A 21,615-nucleotide genomic window follows, 5' to 3' on the forward strand; every position below is an offset into this window, starting at 1 on the left:
GTGTTTTGCTTGCTTGAGTGTTTCTGCATTATATGAGAGGCTTTGGAATATAAATCACTGCACATTTCAGATGAAAAAACGCGGCTTCTATTTCTGAAAATATCACAGTTAGGAGATTTATAACGAGTGGTTCCCTGCATTATTACAGCAAAGTGCGTGATTACAGTACTAAGCCGCTGCAATGGAGCAGCTCTAATGCTATTAAATTAAAGATGATGTACCATAGAGCAATGAAATGAACAGTGAAAGTAACAAAACTTGTAAAATACATTTTAATGGGATATACAGTCAAACCAAAAATTATTCAGAGACCAGATATAATTTTTGATGTTTTTTTACTAGTGGGTGCAGGACACTATAGTTCATTTATGTAAGTGAGGATAGCAAAATAAACTAAACTGTGACAAATCATACCAAAAAATTCTTCATACAGTGGACTAGCAGTAAAATTTATACAAATTTGGGACCAAAAATTATTCAGACCGAGTCTGGGAGTAAACTGAAGTTGAGGTTTTCATGTAGCTGGGTGACAGCATGCCCAGGAGACTACAGGCTGTAGTTAAGGCTAAGGGCTGCCTGACTAAGTAAGTATTGATAGTTGTGTAAATACTGTCATACTAACAGCTGTCTAGTTTTTGATTGATTGTAATCTATTACATACCTTTCTATCAAAGTAATCTAACATTATCAAGCTGAATTTGCTCTGACACAGTGTAACTTTGAGTTCTTGTCATATTTTATTACCATTTTCTAAACTATAGCGAATAAACTGTGATAATGTGAGAAATGTTGAAGGTGTCAGAATAAATTTTGGTTTGACTATCTATTTGATAAATTAAGTTAACCAACTAACATTACACATACTCTTTTGGTTTCTGTACCCAATATTTAAAAAATGTACAAATGCAATAAAAATATTGGTATCGGTACTCAGTATCGGCAAGTACCAAAAATAAAAGTATCGGTATCGGGCGAGTACTGGAAAAAGTGGTATCGGTGCATCCCTATAAAAACACAAAAAAGTCTGCACATTGATGCTCCAAAGCAACTTTATCAGCATTTGTGGAATATAATTTTTTGTGATTTGTGACAAGACCAAATATGTCATATATATACAGTATATATATATATTATTATTATTACTATTAAAAAAAGAAATAAGATATTACATTTTGCTTAAAGGAAATGAAGGATCTTTTTTTTTTCTTTCTTTGCATTGTCATTATTTTCATTTTCATTATTTAATTACCAAAAAAAAAAAAACATCTTATTACCGCAATGCCAACGATATGTAAAGTTTTATTTTTTTATTTTTTTTACGTCATGGTAGTATTTGTTGTGCTGCCTGTAAAAAAAAAAAGTAAAATATATGGGGGCATTATGAGAATTGTGGATGAATTTGTGCTTGCCTTACCTCAAACACAAGCAAAATGCCTGAAAGAAGAAAAAAATAATTAGTTTTTTCTTGTCGATGGTTTAATCTGGCTCAGTGAGGCGGAGATCTTTTGTCAGTGAGCAGATATTATTATAGAGATCAATTCCAGTGTGTTCAATACTGTCTTGTGATCTTTTAGCTGACATTTCTCTCATCGTCTCAGTCAGCACAGTCACACATATGCACATCCCTCACCTATATTCGGCTGATCATTATTTCGAATAGCGAACAAAAACATTAATGTGCAGTAATGACACTATGACTGATTGCAGACAGTTATTACTGCAGTGTTCAAAGGATTTCGTCTGTGGAATTGAAATACTCCATTCGCTGCTGCCTTGAACAATAATCCTCTTTTTTTTCTCTCTCTCCGTTTTCATTTCAGGAGACAAACCTGATTAATGTCTGTGTCACTTTAGCTGTCTCTATAGCCTTGAGCTCCAGACGTTTGAAAGCGTGTTGAACTCTTGTCCGTTCTCCGGGTTGATTAAATGTCCGTGGAGTTATAGTGACAAATAGCAGCACTTCTTGTTTTCGAAGTCAAGCTGTCCCTGTGACTGACTGAAGAGGTCAGATAGCCACACATTGCTTCTTTCATCTGACTTTTTTCGCTTTTGTTTTGAATCCATCTACTGAGAAATGAAACCGTTGTTTGTCTAGAAACATGAGTGGTTTTGTCTGTGGATTACTGGCTTATGTTCAGTTTGAACAGGGAAGTCCTCTTGCCCTCCTGTTGACTGTTACTTCACTTGTAGTTATTGTTTTTAAAACCAAATCAGGTTTAAAATAGCAGAAAGCCTCCTGGAAGCCCTGAAATAAATAAGCTGAAATGTCACTGCCCCACCTGTGAGGCTCAGAGCAGTGAGCATGCGCTGGAAGATTGTGATTGCTATCTCAGGATGTGTGTTTAGTGTACTTCCCTTCTCTCTGTAAGCGGATAGATGAACTTTATCTCACTGCATATTATTTTTTTTAACAGAAAACGAGTAGACATTTCTGGTGGAGTTTGCATTACTTAGAACTTTTGAATAGTAGGGTGTCTTGGTTTACACAAAAATATGAAGCAGCACAACTGTTTTCAACATTGGTCATAATCAGGAATGTTTCTTCAGCAGCAAATCAGCATATTAGAATAATTTCTGAAGGATTGTGTGATACTGAAGTCAGGAATAATGATGCTGAAAATTCAGCTTTGATCACAGGAATAAATTACATTTGACAATATATTCACAGTTATTTTACTTTTTAAAAATATTTCAAAATATTACTGTTCTTACGGTGTTTTTGATCAAATAAATGCAGCCTTGGTGAGCAGAAGAGACTTCTTTGAAAAACATTTAAAATGATTCCAAACTTCTGACTGTATATGTGCTTATGGTTGAGGCAGGATATCATTTAATGGTCTTTATGTGGACTTGGGATAAGCTTTGTGTTGTGAATGTTACTCATAAAGTAAATATCAGTAACATCTCTCTTAATGGTAATATGTACGGTGGCCCTGAAATGCAAATTAAATTCAGAAAACGCAAAATGATCTACTGCTCAAAATGTGTAATGGTTTAAATATGACATTATACTGAAGATTGTGCAATGTTTCTTTCTTTCATCTAGCCTCTGTCACTTGGTATCACTGGAACTCCGAGAGAACTTGCTGACATATTTACCAGAGTAAGTGTAAACCTCCTAACGCTGTGTATGTGTGTGCATAAGGCAAAAGCAAATTCATATTTATTCCATTTTGTTTCTCTCAGGTCTCTGTCTCAGCTTCATAAACTTGAAGAACTGGATGTTGGAAGCAATGAACTGTATAATTTGGTAAGTGTTGTGATTTTCATGACTAGCTCTAAATGGACTAATGACAATAATAATGACTTTCACTGCACAAAGCTTGGTATATGTCAGCTGTCACGCCATCTCTGGAACCTTATCTGAGTATTGGGCTGAATATGAAGAAGGCTTTTCCACTTCACATTTCATCCCAGGTTCAAAAGAGTTGAGTTTATTTTGCATAAAGACATTGGGCCTCATGAAATATGTGAGTAAATTCGGAGTAGGGATGTCACAATGTTAGTTTTGACTATGCGGTTATTGCCTGATAAAACAAACGCAATTTCTAAGATTACTATAGATTTACCTTTTATGCAACAAATAAAACCCCCACAAACATATAACAACTTTATATTAATGGTTTTATTGCATCATTCGTGCATGCACATGCAGTTAACATACATATTCCTACTTTTCACAGAAAACCAACAGGTAAAGTATACTCTGAAACCAAAACATACCAAAATGAACCTTTAAAACAACAAAAAAGTATATATACCCTTTCAATGTTTATGTATTACCTTCATACCTTCTACCTTATATTACCTTAATCTGGGCATGAATCAGATGGTGATCCCTCAGGTGCTGAAACATCAAATGTGTTTGCTGATGCTTTTTGTTTGGATGTTTTGCATATTGGGAACCTGTCTTCAACTACTGAATCGTTTTTTTTTTAGTTAGCCAAAATGCAACTAAATAGTTTAATTAAAACACTTTTTCGGCAGAAACAAGTCCAGGAAATTGTGTTGATCCTCCATGTTTTCATTTTGAGAGAATGCACTAAAAGTTCACTCTCTGTGCGGTGCACGCACCACAGCCTTACAGACCATCCGAGCAGACGGCAGAGCACAGGTGTCATGCAAGTAGTTCATCTCAGTCTGATAGACTTCTTTTCAGTGCATTTTTAAAAATCGATTTTCCATTTTTTTCCAGATTTTCCGTAGCTCCCAATTTCGTACACTTTAATAACCATATTATTTATTATACTATTTTAATCGTGGTTAATTGTGAAATTGGGTGATCACGACATCTCTAATTTGGAGTAATCTGTGCATAAAATGGCCCTTCCTGAAAACACTCTTCTGGATTCACAATTGCATCGTAAACCTCAGATTTGATAATCAACAAATCTTTCACAATTAGCATAATCCCACAAATGAACAACTACGAGAATGACATTTACAGGCAATGTTGTGGGATCTTTGGACTCCCTTCTCAAGTTTCGCTCTAGTATATGGCATAAATGCAAAAGACTAATTGCTATATGACATATAATTCACTCCTAGTTTTAAGCTTGCAGACAAATACTACTGGGGCTCAGAATAATAGTCATCTCTGTTAAAGGGGTCATATGATGCAATTTCAAGTTTTCCTTTCTCTTTCGAGTATTACAAGCTGTTCGTGAATAGATAAGATCCCTAAAGTTGCAAAGACTAAAGTCTCAAACCCAAAGAGATATTCTTTATAAAAGTTAAGACTGGTCCATGCCCTCCTAAAACACCTCGTTCTAACACGCCCCCACATATCTACCTCACTGTGTGGGAAGATTTGCATAACGCCGCCCAAATGTTCACGCAAAGAAAGAAGGCGTAACTTTGATTCTCGCTGTAGTATTGTTGCTGCCGCCGCCATGTCGTGGAGATGCTGTGTGCTTCGTTGTGAAAGCGAAACTACTTTGTTTGGTCTTCCAAAAGAGGACACGACTAGAAATCAGTGGTTAAGTTGTATTTACAACACTGTTCCAGAACAGTTCAAACCAAATATTCAGATGTGTGCTGCACATTTTACGGAGGACTGTTTTCTGAACCTGGTAGAGTAGCCTACAATGCGTCTATGGCACAAAGGTGGTTTCTGTAATGTGGGGCAATTCCAACTTTGCAAGGACAGTCTGGCGCTTCTGACTCACAGCCTGTAAGTACGTTTTTATATTTAAAGAATTTGCCACTGACGATTCAAACGCGAGTTTTGAGCAGTGTAGAGTAGCACTTGTTGTTTGTCGTTTCTCCGATCACAAATGCAGACATGGTTTTATGTTTACGCGGCGCGATGCAACGCAACGTGTAAAAAGACAGTATAAGTCATTATAATCAGTAATTATGTCCCCACTGGATGCAACAAATGCCTCATTTATAATGGTTTTTATTGGTTTTGTCTCGTCGTGCCGGGACACGGCATCACAATATGGTAAGAGCGTAATATTTCTGTCACACGCTTGAGGTGTTCGGCCAATCACAACGCACTGGATAGCTGACCAATCAGAGCACACCTCGCTTTTCAGACCGATGAGCTTTGTAAAAATCTACGCGTTTCAGAAAGGCGGGGCATAGAGGAGAAACAATAATGTACAGTATGTGGAAAATAATGTGTTTTTTGAACCTTAAACCACATAAACACATTGCATTACACCAAATACACAAAATATTGTTTTGTTTGTCTTTTTAGAAACATCATATGGCCCCTTTAAAAGGGAAAACAAACTACGGATGGCTGTTTTCAATCGTTTTTATTATATGAAATTCCTACACGCAATTTCAGAAGGAGTGAGCCCATCTAATCTTTCAGTTCACTGCCGGAGCATATGAGCAGTGCTAAAGCTGTTTCACCCTCCCTCCATCTCCTCAACTCCACCAACGTAATTTAGCATCATTTAAGCCATCCATTATCTTCCAAGCACCGGTAGTCCCCAGTGAGTATACGGGAGCTCGAATTGAAGCCGCATCCTCAATCCCCTCTACAAGCCAAATAATGTTTTACGTGTGTTTGGGAGTAGGTTTAAAGTTTTTCCGCACCATATGAACTCTACAAATATTATGAAAATGTCTTTCTTCTGTGGAACATAAAAGAAGTTATTTTGAAGAATGTTGGTAACCAAACAGTTGATGGACCTCAATGACTTCCATAGAATGGAATAAAATACCATGGAAGTCAATGAGGAGCATCGACTGTTTGGTTACTGGAATATCTTCGTTTGTGTTCAGCAGAAGAATGAAACTCATACAGGTTTGGAACAAGCTAATTTTTGAATGAAAATCTTTTAATGTTCCTAAAAATATATTTTCTTTATGCAAAATAAAATTCGTTTTATTCATTTTAATTTTGGGGTGATACGTGTTTTCGGCAGGTCTCTTGAGATTCACACATTGCACTGTTTGTCCAAGTCTAAAACCCTTGTTTCCATGAATGTGACCCGTTTGACAGAGGCTGGACTACATCGGAATGCCATTTCACGAATGTTTCGCATTGGCCTGCATTCTTGTGCACGTCGGTAACAGTCACCTGCTGTATTCTCGCTGCTCTGTCTGAACTCTGTCAAACTTGTTTTCTTGCAGCCTGAGACAATAGGCTGTCTTGTCAGTCTGAAAGACCTGTGGCTGGATGGAAACCAGCTGTCTGAAATACCACCGGTAAAGTATTTCTGACATGTCCTGTTGATGTCAAAAACGGTCAGTTTATCGGACTGTCGAATCTGTAACGACACTTGTTCTCCTGCATAGTTTTTTAAACATGTATTACTTCATCAGACATGTATTCTGCTCCTTTATATTATTTTACACTTGATTTGAATGTAATGTTTATTATTGTTTTTTTATTAATCATGCACAAGCTACTCGACTTCCTCAATATCCTAGAGGCTTTTTTGTGTGGTTGTGGTTGCATACATGTTTACATTTGTGTGTGTGTGTGTGTTGGTGCGCACATGTGCTTTCTCTGCCTCAGGAACTGGGGGGTATGAGAAGCCTTACGTGTCTGGATGTATCCGAGAACAAGTTAGAGCACCTGCCAGATGAGATGGGGAACCTCCTCTCCCTCACTGACCTCCTGGTGTCCCAGAACCTCATAGACATGCTGCCGGAGGGCTTAGGTCAGTGTTCAGGACCCGACTACGAACTGCAGTGCCTGTGTGTTTGTTTATGCGTGCTTCTGTTTAGTTGTTGTCCTTAATGATGGATGGAGTTTGATTTTTCATTTAGAAAAATAGAGCGTATATTCATGGAGCAGTTGCACTTGTGGTTAACCTACTGATCCACTGTTGTTGTTGTTAAAAGCGCACGATAGTGAGCTGTGATGTTTGATTTTGTTTGTATGCAGTAATTATACTGTAATATATGTTTTCCCTTAGGAAAATTAAGACGGCTTTCAATATTGAAAGCAGATCAAAACCGATTAGTTCACCTGCCGGAGAGCATTGGCAACTGTGAAAGCCTGACGGAACTAGTGCTGACAGAAAACCAGCTGGGGGTAAGTTAAAGCACTTGAGCATACTAACTGTCTACGTGCGTTCAATTAGCAAGAGGGAAAACAAAAAAGCAGGCAAATTCATTTATTTTAAAGTATTACTCCTATAATAATTCATTTTAGTTTAGTTTTAATTTACATTTATTTTATAGGTACTTTGCTATTTATTTATATGTATTTAATTGAATCACTTTTCTGGAGTGGAATTCCATTTTTTTTTACTTGACTTCATGCCATGCTGTTGAAAGTTTCCACATTTTTAAATTTAGTTTAATTTAATTTAGTTTTGTTTAATTTCGTTTCATTCATTCATTAATTGGTAAAATCACGCAGTACAAAATGTGGGTCACAGCTAAACATTTTGGTCATTAAAATGAGTTCATTCTTTTTTTGAACTACAACTAAATTGAATATCAGTTCAACACGTACTTTTTAAATTAAAATATTTTTAAGAAATATGTATGAAAAATATATATTTTTAAATCTTTTAAAAGTATTTATTTTTATTTAAATCATGACATGACACTTTAATTGCTGACAACAATATCAATAATTAGAAGAAGAATGTGGGGCTGACATTAAATGGTGGGCAGGCCTTTGAAATGCAGAGTTTAGTTTCAGCCCTGCTCTAACACCTGCTCTCATTTTGTGAACCCCAGAAGCGTGGCTATTTATGCGTTTGATTAGGGTTGGATCTCAACTCTGCAGAAAAGAAAGGTTGATCTCCAGGGGCAGGATTGAGCTCCTCTGACCATAAGCCTGAGGGGGCAAAATCCATTATGTAATGATGCCCTTAAAAAAAAAACCTTGGCTTGCTCATTAGAGTTGTCATGTAGTCTTGTCATTGGTCATATGCATTTTTGTTTTAAAGTAGATATTAGTGTAAGTGTTTTTCCATTTTTTTCCCCCTCAGAGTTTGCCAAAAAGTATTGGAAAACTAAAGAAACTGTCCAACTTCAACTGTGATAGGAATCGACTAATGTCTTTACCAAAAGAGGTATGCCAACCTAGTCATTGGGCCTTATTCACGAAACACAAGCAGAACATTTCATGAGGCGGCAGGCTTGGGTGACATATCTATAACATAGCTATTTCTAGGGGTGTCCCTGCCCGACTAAGGATTTGCAAAGTCGAATCGGAATTTTCGAATCTTGCCGATACACTGATAGTCGAATCATATGTTTGGGGAGGAAGAGGGGGGGTGGGGGGGGTCAAAATACATTTGACAGTCATTAATACTGACGCAGAGGGAAAATGTGTAACGGACGGCTAGCTGATACAAACGGGGTAAATAATGTTTTATGTTTTGATTAAAAGATAGTTACGTTAACATTAAACGTCAACTAAACCCTAAGAATTCACAACACTTTTTACAATAGTGCTCTCATTATAACATTATGTATATGATAGTAGTTATTAATGTTCTGCATGTCTCTTTTGAGCTACGCGCGCTGAAGATGACCAGTAGAATGAAGCATTTGATAGCAGGTTTTTAATCAATGGGATTTAACGCGTCAATTATCTCATATAGAATACGCTTTGTTATTTATACAACATAACGTTAATATTACGACTTATAGGCTATCTGCACAAAATGCAGATGCTTTGGTATCCTGAAGCGTTTTTTCTCACATCATCTTTGCTTCTGACTGAATCACCGACTGGGGCGGGTCCCTGGAGCCGGGCCTTTAAGGTCGGAGAAGATCTCCGCCTTTCAAGATGGGCTTGTCCCATGAGCACAATGGAATTTCCGAGCGGGAGGTGGCAATTGCTGGAGGGTTTACGACCCCTTTGTTCTCTAAGCATGGTAATTTGCAAATGGATTTAAATCGAAATTATTAACGATTCTCAGGGCCCTAATATATTTTGCCTATGTACCACCATATAATATACCCGCTTGTTTCGATCATAAGAAGGCAAATTCATAGATACTAAACAAGGTAGGATTACATATAGTGAAAAGGGAGGATCAGGAATGGGTCCCCTCACAAGCATACTAAAATAGTCTAAGAATATCAAAGACAAAATACACAATGACAATAATATACTCAATGGCCTGAAGAAATATGTGTGTTCATTCAAATAACGTTTTTTCTATGAATTAACTAGAACACAGTCCATTTCTACTCTGCTTTTCCTTGGGACAAGAGTGGGCTATCCTTCTCACATTCCTGGGGGGTCATAAAACCAGTGATATCATGATTAGTTGTCACGGTGACCAGAGGGCCTGGTGTTCAGCAGACATCCTGGCATCCAGTTTATTGAGTGAGGGGACTGTGACGATTTGTTAACCTAATGAATAATTGATTTGTTAAATCAAATTAAAATTAGTGTGTCAGATTGGTCGAGACGCTACAATATTCTGCATTGTTGTTTGTCCTGCTCGCGCTGCGCACTGAAGAGATAATCACCGTAGTAGCCTACTACAATGAAGCGCTTTACTGCAGCGCAACTCAACCATATGCATCTTATATGAGATAAATAACATGTACACGATATATATAAACCGGCTGAAATGTTTTGAAATCACTTGTACCCTACCTGATCGAAAAAATCCAGTCTTTCACTCTGCCTGTGTCAGTTTGAGTCTTGTTAAAGTTTTAAATCCCTGCCGCCAAGATGCTTCTCTCTCGGTCACGGATTATGGAAAGTGAAACTTAAATCTATAGTGGTGGTTGTATTTATTCACGCACGTTAAAATGTTTATTTAAAGCTTCTTTATTTTCAGATTCTAATTTACAACATTATCTTATAGGCTGTATATTAACTTATTGGGAGAAAACCGGTAGTTCTATGTGAAATCTGACATTTGAGCACCCCCGTTTGCCAAAATGGCATGATCATAACACCCCGTGAATATTCGACTGTGAGATTGGTAGTCGAATCAGGCTCCTCCTATCAAAGCATTGAATCGTCGACTATTCGGGGTCACCCCTAGCTATTTCCAATCATTTCCCCCCATAAACTACACATCTAATGTAAATCATTTATTTACTCTTCATGTTATTGTGCTAGTGTTAAAACGTACAACCTGTACATTTTATTCCACCCAAAGTCACTTGAATACACATCAAATTGTAGTTATGAATTCCTAGTTGAAATAATCTTTTAAGACATCTCGCTTACACTTCACTCCACGGGTGACAATGTGTGTTTACTGTACATCTGCAATAAATACAGTGGCGCCTATGGAAAATTCTCGGTGATACATTTGGAACTAGTTTTTCTTGCTGTTGCTAGTTTACCCATACACTGTATATTTAGACTTCACTTTGCATACGAGTCCACAAAGTTCACAAACACAATCAAGAATGGAAGTTATTATTATGTTTTATTGCATACGTGTTGGTAATTACTTGGATAATGAAACATTGAGTGGGAAAAAGAGTCTTTTCTATTAGCTCAAGGTCACCCTGCAGGTATTTTTGAACTGAAATGCTAAACTACTCCTATGTTCGGTTAAAAAGTTAGTATCCTTCTTTTTAATGGCTACCTTCACTGAAGGACAATTTGAGTTGTTTATGACTAGAACAAGTCCTTGAATATCATGTCATGCTTTTTCCAGAATAATCTTATCTTGATTATTTTTAAGTGTTTGAGCAAGACTCTTTTTGTTACTGTTGTACATGCAATACAAAAACCTTTATGGTTAGACCATTATGATGTTATAATACAACTGCTGCATGTCAAATACAGTATCTAGTGTTGCCAAAGCTCCTTTATGTCGAGAAAATAGTATCCAGCACCTGTTTGAAATGTATTCTGATAGTCTGTGATGTCACAGTGCTGAAGTTATTGCTACCATAGTTTGATGGTGGTCTAGTACTAATACGGTTGTTTAAACCATATTCGCATGGCCATGGATATACAGTACTTAGCATAAATGAGTACACACCCTCTGAAACTTAACAAATGTAGCTGTTACTTCTTTACTTGGAAGACATATTAAGGTTCTTCTGAGACATAATTTTCCACCAAGTCTGCTTGATCAGTTATCAAAGATTTTGTTAAGAATATGTTTAATGCATTTCATCTTTCCCATCTTTCCATGAAGTGTATTAGTGGGAAGAGGGGGTGTGTATTTATGTTGAGTACTGTAGATTTTCTTTTTTTTTTGCTCCGAGTTAGATGAAAAATAGTTAATAAATTAAATTAAGTTGCAGGTATGTTGGATATTGACTTTACTGGCTGTACAAACATCATCACTTGGAAAATTACAATGTTAATATGTTATTCCTATGTATCAAATACAATCAATTGATTTTGGAATCATGTGCAGTTTGAACAGCCTTAATTTCACAGCCCTTAGCATTTACAGTCCAGTGTCAATGCCAAAATATGATGTTCACATTCAGAGCGTTAAAACAGTAAGACTTTGCCTCCTTTGTTAAAACTCTCTCAAAACCTTTTGTTTTGCCTCTTGCATGCAAGCAATAGCTCAAGCTTGCGTTGGCTCGAGTAAATGGACCAAAAGCACTCATGACAGACAGGCTCACACAAGAGGGATGTGTGAGTGTGTCTGTCATGAGTGCTTTGGTTTACATGCTGACTCATGTGATAGTGGTCCTGCTGCTGCTGCTGTAATTGGTCTAATGAAAGGTAATCCTTACACTTCCTAACCAGCAAATCCAGTTCCAGGGCCGGATTCAGTGAAACCGCACCGTAGGTCAGTCAGTGTTATTAGCATAATGGCCTGGCCTGGCCATCGCATGACACTGCCTTGCCTACCCGTACAATCTGTAGTGCTGTGTGTTTTTGTGGCATGACTACAGTACTCGGGATGGGGTCGCCCATGGCACGCACGCCTGGACAAACACACAGCCCGTTGTGTTACTGTTCTGTATCTTGTGTCATCTTCAACGGCCCTCAAGTGTCTTATGCTCTTGAGAAACCCTCATCTCTTATTCTTGAAGGTTTTTTCTTTCCCCTTTCTCTTCCATACTTCCACGAGGGGTGAAGACGGGCGCTGGTGACAGCTGACGGGATTTGAGGAATGTTATTGTGTTGTTTAAACAATGGCTTTGCATGAATGAGGCAGCTTGTTCTCTGAGACCGTTGCTCAGCTGTGACCTCTCTGACCTCACTCAATCAGGACACAACACAGGAAAATGCCACAAAATGTCATTTTCTCATATTCTTTTATTTCATGTTCAAGCTATGTCAGAGTGTAGGGTAATGGTGTAGCAAAATAACCGTGATTATCAGTTATAATCACAATTATTAATCACTGTTGTTCTCATTTGAGAAATTAATTTTATTTAATCAAAATGATTGCGCTTCCATGTAAGCACAAATCAAGAGAACATCAACTCATTACCTCATTTAGATTCCTGATTTATTATATTTATCATATAACCACACTTTCTGCAGCCTAAAACTGGTAAAACCCAACCTTCCGGTCTCTCTCATGAAACCAACACGGAAGTGACTAAAACTGCAATTCATCAACTGGCCGCTAGAGGCTGGCTCCAAAAGGGAGTCACTCCCATAGACCCTCCATGTTAAAATGCCCAACTTTACAGCAGAAAAAAAATGTTTTTACAGCCTGGTACAAAAAGTGGTTTTGGTCTATATAGCTAAATTTGCCCTTCATGACAACTGTGAGGGGGGTGAATTTTTTTTATAAGGCATCCGTTTAAATTATATTAAGCCTTAAAGTTCTGCATAATTAAGGGCGTGGCCACTTGAGTGACAGATGGATTGCCGCTGCAGTCACCACCGTCGAGCTAGGTGGGCGTGGTTTCAGCAACCTGCTCCCGCCTCTTTACCTATTTTAGATTATCCGGGAGTGACGCGCTGCCAAGATGTCAACGGCCGCCTCCGCCCACTTTGAGCTTCAAAACCGCTCTTCAGAAAGCTACGGGCGATATCACTGACACTACGTCCATGTTTTTATACAGTCTATGGTAAAACCCTGAGAAACTTCTCTGAGCCGACTGGGTAGTGCTCTGACATATAGCGCAGATGCACTTCAGGCGACCTGAATTCGAGTGCCAGGTTTCCCGATCCCGCACCCCTCTCTCTGTCCCAGTCCACTTCCTGTCTGCTCTCCGCTGTACTAGATGTTAAAACAGTGAAGTTTTCTAATATTAATTCCAATAATTCCACATGATGGTAACATGTTTCTATTGAAACAATAAAACAGACTACAGCTGCCACATACAATATAGCCAAGCTTCATTGTTTGGATTTATCATAGTTCGTCACCTGAGAAGGTTTCCTCACAGATTTAGTTGCAGCAAATAGCACATTGGCCTCATGAAGGAGAACAAACTGGCTGTATTACACTTTCATTTGAGCAGAATATCATAATCAGGTATGTTTTTGCTGGTCTTCAGTTCATCAGCTTGTGTGCATGGTTGCCAGGTTGGGAAAATTAAGTAAAACACTGGGAAGAAAATATATTCTTTTAAACACTTTACATCTGGCAACCCTGAGCATGAAGCATCAAGGAGGCTTGTAACCAATGCCAGAAAACAGAAATGCCAAATAATAATAATAAATCAGGATAAATAACCAACTGGCCAATATTGCAGATGATTATGCTTAATCAAGAGAAGCAGAAAAGATTAAAATATGTTTTATTGTGCACCCTTATTTTTAACAATAATAAAAAAAAAAATAGTTATTACCTCTAAACTTCCAACCTTGAGTAAAAGATTTTTTCCAGCTAAACCACCATCGATTGTTTGTAATAACTTCTGATTGCCGTCTAACAGGGCCGGATTTACACATTGCTCAAGACATTGAGCAAATAAGTATAACAAACAATAGGGTAAAAAATGACAAACTATTTCCATGTCTTCCACCTATTTTATGTAGGCTACAGAAATCAGGCTTTCTTTCTCCCAGTCTCTCTCACAGACGCACACAGTGCAGACACGCGGAGACACGAACAGAAACTTCTTGTCAGCGCTGCACCGTGAATTTATCAGTAAAATAATTTCGCAGCTGAAAAGCTACATGACATTTCTCAGTAGCGAGGTTCATGAAGGAGTTTAACTTAAAGATTCGCTATTAGTAGACTCTGCTGCTGAACGCTGCTGAGAGACGCACAGACGCAGGTATTCACTCGCACTTAATCTCGCTCTCTCTCCCTCTCTCTAATAACCGCATTAGACTACATTAATAACTGCGTTAGCCTGTATATCAATGGCTCAAGCGTTTTGGAATTTGCAACGGAAGGTTTGGGATGAGGTGCGTAAAAAAATTTGTTCAACCCACACGAGATTTCAGGACGGAAACATGTCAAATGTCTTGAAACAAATGACTTTGAGTTTGTATAAACATCAACAAGCTGAAAAATAAAACCTAATTTTTTTTTTTAGATAATGTAATCTTGTTAAAATTGACTTCATAAAATTGGTATCGAAAAAAGTATCGTTCAGGAACCGGTATCGAAGTCAAGGTATCGGTATCGATATCGAAAGATTTTGAACGATACGGCTGCCATACTGAGACTAGATATGCAAACGACCCTTATCCGATTGCAATCCAATGACAGGGATGCACATTTTGAAGGACAAGACAGTAGCCCATAGGATGTATTTTGAATGTCCCGTAGTCCTCAAATAGCGTTATTGTCCCGTCTCGTCTAGTTAACGAAGACGCGGCATAAATTTAGTCATAATTTCGTCATCAGATATTAGTTTTAGCTCGTCAGCGTCTCGTCTTAGTCACAGAAAAAATGTTCGTTAACGAATATTTTTCATCGTCGTCTTCGTTTACGAAATTAACACTGGGTGTAAATCGCTCCATAGGAATCCATTGCTTCAAAATCTTTCACGTTTGAGAGCTTTAAAGCTGCCCTTTAACTGGATTTCAGACCACCTCTAATTGTTTCTAATTTTAGCTCTGCTGCCTTACTGTCACTGAAACCACTTTTTTTTAGGAAAGTTTGCATTTTGCTTGGTGTTAATGCAGCTGTGTTCAATTCATTTTGTTCATTACTGTCTGTCTTCTCAGACATTTCCTGCCAATATTCATGTGCTGGTGGAGCTAATGTTGTGCTCTCTTGTGACAGGGTAATGTGCTGATTTCCTGTGTTTTGCACTGGTCACAAAGGAATTTGCTCATGTTGTTTTGTGATTTGTTTCAGATCGGCGGCTGCTGCAGTCTGAATGTTCTGTGTGTGAGAGAGAACCGTCTGACACGCATCCCTCCCGAGCTCTCGCAGGCTACAGAGCTGCACGTGCTCGACGTGTCTGGAAACAGGTTTGTCAGAACATAGTCTTCATCACAAACCCCCCGGTGAGATAACTGAGTCATCAAATGTCTTCAGTGTATCACTGCATCACTCTGCACTTATACATTTATAAATGCCATTCTAAATCCATAAAACGTTCATTCATCTTCGAAACACAAATTAGGATATTTAAATGAAGTATGAAATATTTCTGTCCCTCCTTTGAAGGTCCATTCCACCAATACTTCAAAAAGTTAATATAGCACAAGTAAACCTATTCCATATGTTTAGAGCACTTTAATCCAAGTTTTCTGAGAAGACTTGTATGACGACACATGGTTTAGTTTTTTGTTTTTATTGACATATAAAAACTGATCAATGCACATACACAGATCACATCAAATATGATAAACAGAAGCTCAAACAAGAATGAGAACCAGTGAGGTTTATTCTCTTAAATAAGTTGAGATATTTATTATTTTTAGTAATGTTTTATGAGCTAACTGAAATGTCAACATTTTGGCGGTTTTCCATACATAAAAATACAATACAAAGGAGGGAAAAAAATCTCAAAACAATCTAATAAGACAAACCAAGCAAAAATACATACATTAATTTTATATATAAATAATAGTGCTGTTAATTGATAAAAAAAAATTCTGAGATTAATCGCAATTGAGATTAATCCCACCTAACATTAAAGTTTTTAAATATATTTTTATATTGCAATAATTTCACATTCAATCATCAAATTATTGTAGAAACAACACAAAGACATATATACCATAACATATATTTTTAATACTTTTTTATGACTGACGGCGAGTATATCTGATACCAATAAACCACATTTTTTTTCTTTCTAATATTTAACCAATGGCTATAGCCATTCAACATTAATATAAATTTTAACATTTATTAGCCTTTAAACAATTACTTAAAATAACTTAAAACAATCTTCACATAAACCCATTATAATAGATGTCATATTTAGCTAGCTGTGCCCTTCAGCAAGTAGGAAATATACAGAAATTGAATAAAGTTATCAAACACTAAATTCTAATTTAAATAAAGATGACAATTCTTGTGCAGCTCCAGTGTTAATTGCGTAAAATATTTTTAAGGCGTTAAACTGAAAAAAATTAATTGAATGCGTTAACGCATTAATTTTGACAGCACTAATAAATAAATATACATAAATGTATAGACTTACATAATTACAATTTTATAAACTAATCGATAGTATGATTTAGAAGATCCAACTTGATTCATTCAGCAAAGAGTTCCCACATCTCATTAAAAACTTCTACTCGTCTGCCTGTATTCGATTCTTTGCTCTGATTGTATTGCACCTCAGATCTGAGAATGGAGGACTCCATTCTTATCAAAGATACATTTTAAAAACCTCTTATATATAAAAGTCTGTCTATCATTATTTATATATTTATTTATTTTCCCCTTTTCTCGCCATGAATATAGCCGCGTTAGCTGGCATGGCATTAAACTACAAACAAATCCACAGTCAGTAATACATACAGAAATTAATCCACATGGAGAGAACTTTACAGCTCAAATATTATGCTGCTGAACAGAAGTATTCATATAAATTTGGTAACAAAAATACAAGCTGCACATTTCTGCTTTTAAATCCTCTAGTGCACTTGCTCCATAGACTTCCACTGTAAGTCCATTACTGTAAACATGATTTACAGAATAAAACCACTGTATTGTACCATTGTTTCATTTTTTTTCTTGTTTTTACAGACAACAATGAAAATAATCTTCAGTGGTGATCCATATAGCTAAAATTGATAACTAATAACAATCTTATTGTGCATAATTCATTTATGCATGATTCATATTGTTATTTCAAAAGAAATATTTCAAAAATTACTTTTACAATATTGCATTACTCTATAAAAAATAACTAATTGCATTGTTTTTTATGGAGAGTAATGTGTTACGTTACTTTTGCATTACTTTTTGTCCCTTGGGCTGGGCTTGCTTATTTGTTTTTTGATAACAAAAACCCAAAAGTTATATTTTCTACAATCCTTTCACACCAAAAGTGAAATGAATAAGCCTCAGGCTGAAGGAAGTGCCTCTGCAACTCACTCCCAGCGAATAAATGGGAAAACAAAGTAACTTACATTACTTATATGAAAATGAAACTCAGATTTTGTTTTAAATAATGTGTTACTTTACTAGTTACTTGAAAAAAGTAATCTGATTACATAACTCACATTACTTGTAATGTATTCCCCCTAACACTGGTGGAAACTTTCTCCTGTGTCATGTTAATTTGTTGAACAACTTCACAAATCACACTTATCTTTGAACCACCAGGCTCTATTATGGCATGTAACAATCAAGTCCATTTCTGATGGATAAAATCGTTGTTGAATATGCTTTTTCACTTGGTCAGATTAGTTTAAAAAAGGCATTTCATTTATTAAACAATACTGAGTAATAAAGCCTGTAAAAACACGTGCATGCCCACCACATTAGGACTAGTAGGAGAACATACCAATTGTCCCGCTTTGAGAGTTTGCAGTAGAAGCATTAAAGAGAGGCAGAAGCGCTTCTTGTGAATGATATTCTGTCCGTATCTCTGTGAAGGCTGCTCTACCTGCCCTTGACCCTGACCTCTCTACGACTCAAAGCTCTCTGGCTGTCAGAGAACCAGTCTCAACCACTGCTCACCTTCCAGATGGATGTGGACCCCGAGTCTGGAGACAAGGTCTTGACCTGTGTACTGTTGCCTCAGCAGCCCTGTGAATCGGAAAACAAAGGTAAAGCTCTGATGTGTGTATGACACTTAAAAGATCCTGTAAGCTGTTTTTCATGAAATAGTGTGCAGGAAATGTCACCTCTACCTGACATATGTAAATATGTGTTGCGAAAGCACACCGTCTCTGTGGCAGCCCCGAAGAATCTGATTTCAGGACATAAGAGGACCTGTTGCTCTCTTCCTGTCGGATGTTCTGGGCTTTTGGGTTTGCTGACTGTTTTTGATGACTGGGGGGTTTTGTAGACTAGAGGGGGTCAGATGTGGCAGAAGTTAGCGATACTGCTTACAGACGTATGTAGGAGCCTATCCTACTAAGAATAGTAAGATTGGCCTATTAATGTAAACATTGCATTAAAAGATGAAATGAAAATAATAAAAAAGCAAAGAAACATATTACAGGAACAAGCGGCGGGTCTAATGTTAATGTTCTAGTGTTATCACAATGTCAAACATGGCAAATTCAGATTCAGTCCCACATTTTCATGTGGTCGTCACTCCTGAAACTTTGCATTGCGTACTTGGCAGCATGAAAAATAAAAGTTTTATTCAATTTATGAATGGGTTATATAAGGAAAGCGAGCACAGAGCACCCCCTTTATAATCGATGAAGCTGATATCACTTCACCCGCAATGCAAATTTATTGACTGATCAGTAGACATGTAGCTCCGCCCTTTTTCAGTGCTGCGTTTGTTGTCTTCTGTCTTCTGTTTGTATTTACACAGCGTGAAGATAAGGTTGTATGAATTTATGAATGAACTACTCGTTTTATAAACTTCCTGGTCTACTGACATTTATGACATCTGCTTCAAACATTGCAATGCACGTGATTTCATTAACTCTACGATAAGAAAATCCACTTCACCAGCTAATGACTCTTCAACAGTGATGCTATATCGTCACTGCAAAAACTGAAGTTCAAAGACAAAATTCTAAAGGTGGCTGTGCACGTGATTCTCTGGAGCATAGGGCTACACAATGAATGTCTTATTTACGTTGTGTTTGGAAAGTTTGAAAACATTATTATTCTTTGTTTATTTAATCAAAAGTTTAGAGTCAAAACTACTGAAGTCCTAAGAGGCCATGGATTATTATTATTTTTTTCTTGTTTTGTCGTGATCACAACTTAATTATCTCGTGATCTTTACATAAGTCATTTTCTCGTGATCACAACATAACGAAAGTTGTTTTCTCGTTATCACGACATAATATTTTCTTGTGATCTCGACATAATGAAAGTTGTTGTCTCCTTATCACAACATTTTCTCGTGATCACGACATAACGAAAGTTGTTGTCTCGTTATCACGACATAATATTTTCTTGTGATCTCGACATAACGAAAGTTGTTTTCTCGTTATCACGACATTTTCTCGTGATCACGTCATAACGAAAGTTGTTGTCTCGTTATCACGACATATTTTCTCGTGATCTCGACATAATGAAAGTTGTTGTCTCGTTATCACGACATTTTCTCGTGATCACGTCATAACGAAAGTTGTTGTCTCGTTATCACGACATAATATTTTCTCGTGATCTCGACATAACGAAAGTTGTTGTCTCGTTATCACGACATAATATTTTCTCGTGATCTCGACATAATGAAAGTTGTTGTCTCGTTATCACGACATAATATTTTCTTGTGATCTCGACATAACGAAAGTTGTTTTCTCGTTATCACGACATTTTCTCGTGATCACGTCATAACGAAAGTTGTTGTCTCGTTATCACGACATATTTTCTCGTGATCTCGACATAATGAAAGTTGTTGTCTCGTTATCACGACATTTTCTCGTGATCACGTCATAACGAAAGTTGTTGTCTCGTTATCACGACATAATATTTTCTCGTGATCTCGACATAATGAAAGTTGTTGTCTCATTATCACGACATAATATTTTCTCGTGATCTCGACATAACGAAAGTTGTTTTCTCGTTATCACGACATAATATTTTCTCGTGATCTCAACATAACGAAAGTTGTTGTCTCCTTTTCACAAAATTTTCTCGTGATCACGACATAACGAAAGTTGTTGTCTCGTTATCACGATATAATATTTTCTCGTGATCACGACATAACGAAAGTTGTTGTCTCGTTATTGCAACATAATATTTTCTCGTGATCTCGACATAACGAAAGTTGTTTTCTCGTTATAACGACATTTTCTCGTGATCACGACATAACGAAAGTTTTTGTCTCGTTATCGCGACATAATATTTTCTCGTGATCTCGACATAACGAAAGTTGTTGTCTCGTTATCACAACATATTTTCTCGTGATCCCGACATAAACAAAGTTGTTGTCTCGTTATCACGACATAATATTTTGTCATGATCTCGACATAACCTAAGTTGTTTTCTCGTGATCACGACTTATTTTTCTCATGATCTCGACATAACGAAAGTTTTTGTCTCGTTATCATGACAATATTTTCTCGTGATCTCGACATAACAAAAGTTGTTTTCTCATTATCACAAATTATTTTTCTCGTGATCTCGACATAACGATAGTTGTTCTCTAATTACTGCGCCAACAGAACTGATGGGGTGTTGTATAGGCCTACTGTATATCCACTTTACTGTATGCGTTTGGTACAGAATAAGGACCTTCTTCGTGATCGATAATTTGTGCATTATTGTTCATTACTGACATTTAATTAATTCATAAATGTTAAATGCTTGAATCAATATGATTATTTTGGGTATCGTTAAGTTCTTGCTAGATGCATCACAGTTTCCGCGTTCCGTGTCAAAAACTAACTGCTTATTAAAAACCAAGGTTGACGTATTTGTGCATCTTTGAAGTAGGGTACATGATTGTTAGTTAATAAGCGGAGATGTTGTGTTTATCTAGGACGCGCTTCAATGACATATTTGTAATGTGCCTCTTTTCCTTATTTTTAATCTTTATTGTTAATCATTAAATGTATATTGTTAAGAAGTGTGATTTATATGTAAAGTGTATAGGCTAATTTAAATCAGTGCTGTTCTACAGTGTTGTAATCTATTGTATTTTCTACATTTCTTTCTGGAAACATTTCTCTCTCTTTCTCGCTCTCTCTCTCTCTCTCTCTCTCTCTCTCTCTCTCTCTCTCTCTCTCTCTCTCTCTCACACCCCCCCACACACACACACACACACACACAC

General features: G+C 37.0%; 1 protein-coding gene across 1 annotated transcript in view; it reads left to right on the top strand.

Annotated features, from left to right (window-relative positions):
• Nucleotides 1-21,615, top strand: part of LOC107597704 (leucine-rich repeat-containing protein 1-like) — a 69,855-nt gene that overhangs the window by 39,052 nt on the left and 9,188 nt on the right. Inside the window, exons 5-12 of the mRNA XM_016288871.1 lie at nt 3,047-3,103; nt 3,187-3,250; nt 6,592-6,666; nt 6,980-7,124; nt 7,383-7,501; nt 8,412-8,495; nt 15,597-15,712; nt 18,303-18,475. Coding sequence (XP_016144357.1) covers nt 3,047-3,103; nt 3,187-3,250; nt 6,592-6,666; nt 6,980-7,124; nt 7,383-7,501; nt 8,412-8,495; nt 15,597-15,712; nt 18,303-18,475 — 833 coding nt within the window. The remainder of the gene's footprint in view (nt 1-3,046; nt 3,104-3,186; nt 3,251-6,591; nt 6,667-6,979; nt 7,125-7,382; nt 7,502-8,411; nt 8,496-15,596; nt 15,713-18,302; nt 18,476-21,615) is intronic.

The sequence above is a fragment of the Sinocyclocheilus grahami genome, unplaced genomic scaffold, assembly GCF_001515645.1.
Source record: "Sinocyclocheilus grahami isolate Dianchi unplaced genomic scaffold, SAMN03320097.WGS_v1.1 scaffold235.1, whole genome shotgun sequence".
In the NCBI taxonomy this organism is placed as follows: Eukaryota; Metazoa; Chordata; class Actinopteri; order Cypriniformes; family Cyprinidae; genus Sinocyclocheilus; species Sinocyclocheilus grahami.